A 2,788-nucleotide genomic window follows, 5' to 3' on the forward strand; every position below is an offset into this window, starting at 1 on the left:
CTGGTGGAGCGCTTTCAGAGTATGCATTTATTTGTCATTTGAACTGTTTGGAAACGGAGCGTAAATGTGGAAGTCCTTCAGAGATTTCTTATCCTGTTGCGCCCTCTGTAGGACCAGCGACTAGTCGACGTCAAGCTTAAAGCGTCAAGGCAGAGCGTTGAAGTCGATTAGTCGGTGCAACCCCTAGTACACGCACATATATTATGTAATCACAAACTTTTATTTGGGTTGCGATTAATCGCGATTAATCGATTTGACAGCCCTAGTTTTTACCAAACTGGTTAGTATTTTAATTCAGAAACCATCCATTTTTTCATCGAAGGCTTATCCAACTTTTTCTCCAAAAAGTTTGAAATGTCATTACCATCACATAATATAGGAAATAAACACCAAAACAAATCCCAAAATCCACTTAAATGCATGATCACTCAGGGACACGATCAGATCTTTATTCTGGAACACGTGATAAATGTTTTAATATAGACATAGTTTGAAGATGTAGTCAGAAGAATCCTTCATTAACCTTTCTTTGTGAATCTTTTGCACTCTGGATGTTTTGCATTCTGGATGTTTCACTCGTGCATTTCTCTGTGTGCTTGTTCAGCATTGTGCATGATATATAGATTTTATTTAACAAATATTAAAAACAGTTGCTCTGTGTTTGCATGTCTTCTTTCATCTCCTATTCTTAGTCCATTTTTTACCGCAAACAGCCAAGATGTGACTTTTATGACCACTTAGACTCCATTTTTTGAAGTCAGTTTTTTGTTTATTCAGATTGCACATCTAAAAAGGGTGCCAAGTTTTGGACCACTCCAAGGATATTGTTTGATTGATTAAAAAAAAGAGAGAGAAAGATAAGAAATTAGTCAAAAATGTCCAAAAAGGCTTAGTTTGGGGTTTGATTGTCTCTTAATAGTACTTCGAGGTGTTGTGAGTGTTCTGATTTGTGATCTTGTTTTTGTTTTGTATAGTTTGAGAGTGCTTTCTCCCACAAACCCTCCATCTATAACATGTTCTGGCAGAGTCATTCATCAGCTCAAGAGGTGTTACAGGTAAGGATAATACTACATGCTTATCTAAACACCAATTTAGCCTTGTTGGTGTTGAACAAGCCTTGTTAGGGTTCTAATTTCAGTGCTTGTGTGTGCAGAGGATGATGGCCGGGGAGACTATGGAAGGGTCATTTCAGGTCATTAAGTTGCTGAGTCGGAGACCCACTCAGTGGAATCACTGTCTAGCTCTCGCTCGACTCAAATTCGACAAGTACTTCAAAAAAAAGGTACTGGAACCGTTGTGCATAAATCTTTAATAATGGAAATCGTCTTGTGGTAATGACTATTATCATTATCATTTTAGGCTTTTGAATTTATTTATAGAATAGTAATAATGCTTTATTATATACTAATTTTTACTATTATTATACTAATTATAACTATAATAACTTCCCTATTAAGAATAAAGTGTTTTTATTTTTGGATATGTTTACAGTGTGCCTTTTTATTTTAATACTTCAGGCATTACAACTGCTACATTCATTTCCACTGGACACACGGCTAAAAGACGGCAGTAAGTTGCATGCTTCACTCATTCATGCAGAGATGCTGTATCAAACACCAACAGTCTCGTCTTTGCCCAGCTCAAATGCTTTTCCTATGTTTTCAGGTCTGTTTTGGCAGTCTCCCAAACGGCCGCCTTCTCCTATAGAGTTCGACCTCGATGACCCACTGTGAGTATCTGAGTAAATATTCTGTTTATAGAAACAGAAGTAGGAATTTTTTAAAGAGGTAAAACAGAATTATAAGTGTTTTTTTTCCCTCCATCAGGCATTTCAGTTTTGTTGTCAGCACAGCTCGCCTTTTTGCTGGAATTTATAATATTCCTCATTCAGAAGAGGTAAGAGGAATGTTTAATGTTTGTCTTTTTTTACTTGTGTGCTACCTGAATAAAATTCTCAAGTTATTATAAATTTTTTTTTTCATGTTTTGTTGCCGCTGAATAATTCATAGCAACTTTCCTATGAGGCTGTTTCAAGTGTTTTAGCTGAAGTGGAGGTTCCTGAATACAAACCAGCTGAAAAGGTATCTGTTCTTTCACTAGTTATCTACTGTATTTAGTACTCAACAAACAATGAAAATGTGTCTGATTTAACTCTATTAAATTAAGGTGACATAGTTGTTTAAAGTAGAAATATGTAACTGTACCATGTTGTTTTTTCATCATGCCAAATTTTTTGTATAACTATATATAAAGCAAGGGCTTCCAAACAGGGTTTGTGAGTTGATGAAAAGCTAATAGTTAATTAAATCATAAAAATGTAAAATAATTTTTAAATAAAAAACAATCAAAATAAAACAGTAATATGGGATAATATTGAAATATTTATTTAAGATATAAGGGGGTACTTTAAGTAAATATTTTCGGTTTAGGTGACCAAAACAAATTAGGAATCCCTGCAAATAGAATTGCAATATTATTGTATTGTGACCAGAATTTTTTTTTCAAATCTTACCACTAGGATTCCTGTCCTTAAAGGGATAGTTCACCCAAAAATGAAATGTTGATGTTTATCTGCTTACCCCCAGGGCATCCAAGATGTAGGTGACTTTGTTTCTTCAGTAGAACAAAAACGAAGATTTTTAACTCAAAACTTCGCCGCAATGTCCGAACTGTCCTGAGTGCGTTCTCAACAGCCGACGCGTCTTCTTCTTCTTCTTGCTTTACGGCGGATCGCAGACTTATAAGTGCATTACCGCCACCTATCTCTCAAATGGACCACTGACACTCC

At 35.5% G+C, this 2,788-nt stretch overlaps 1 protein-coding gene across 1 annotated transcript in view; it reads left to right on the top strand.

The window, feature by feature from the left end:
• uba6 (ubiquitin like modifier activating enzyme 6) overlaps positions 1-2,788 on the top strand; it is a 47,358-nt gene that overhangs the window by 33,037 nt on the left and 11,533 nt on the right. Inside the window, exons 22-27 of the mRNA XM_016565823.1 lie at positions 975-1,055; positions 1,154-1,282; positions 1,518-1,569; positions 1,666-1,729; positions 1,827-1,896; positions 2,010-2,081. Of these exons, the coding sequence (XP_016421309.1) occupies positions 975-1,055; positions 1,154-1,282; positions 1,518-1,569; positions 1,666-1,729; positions 1,827-1,896; positions 2,010-2,081 (468 nt within the window). The remainder of the gene's footprint in view (positions 1-974; positions 1,056-1,153; positions 1,283-1,517; positions 1,570-1,665; positions 1,730-1,826; positions 1,897-2,009; positions 2,082-2,788) is intronic.

Source organism: Sinocyclocheilus rhinocerous, unplaced genomic scaffold (assembly GCF_001515625.1).
Source record: "Sinocyclocheilus rhinocerous isolate Xijiao unplaced genomic scaffold, SAMN03320098_v1.1 scaffold1, whole genome shotgun sequence".
NCBI classification, from domain to species: domain Eukaryota; kingdom Metazoa; phylum Chordata; class Actinopteri; order Cypriniformes; family Cyprinidae; genus Sinocyclocheilus; species Sinocyclocheilus rhinocerous.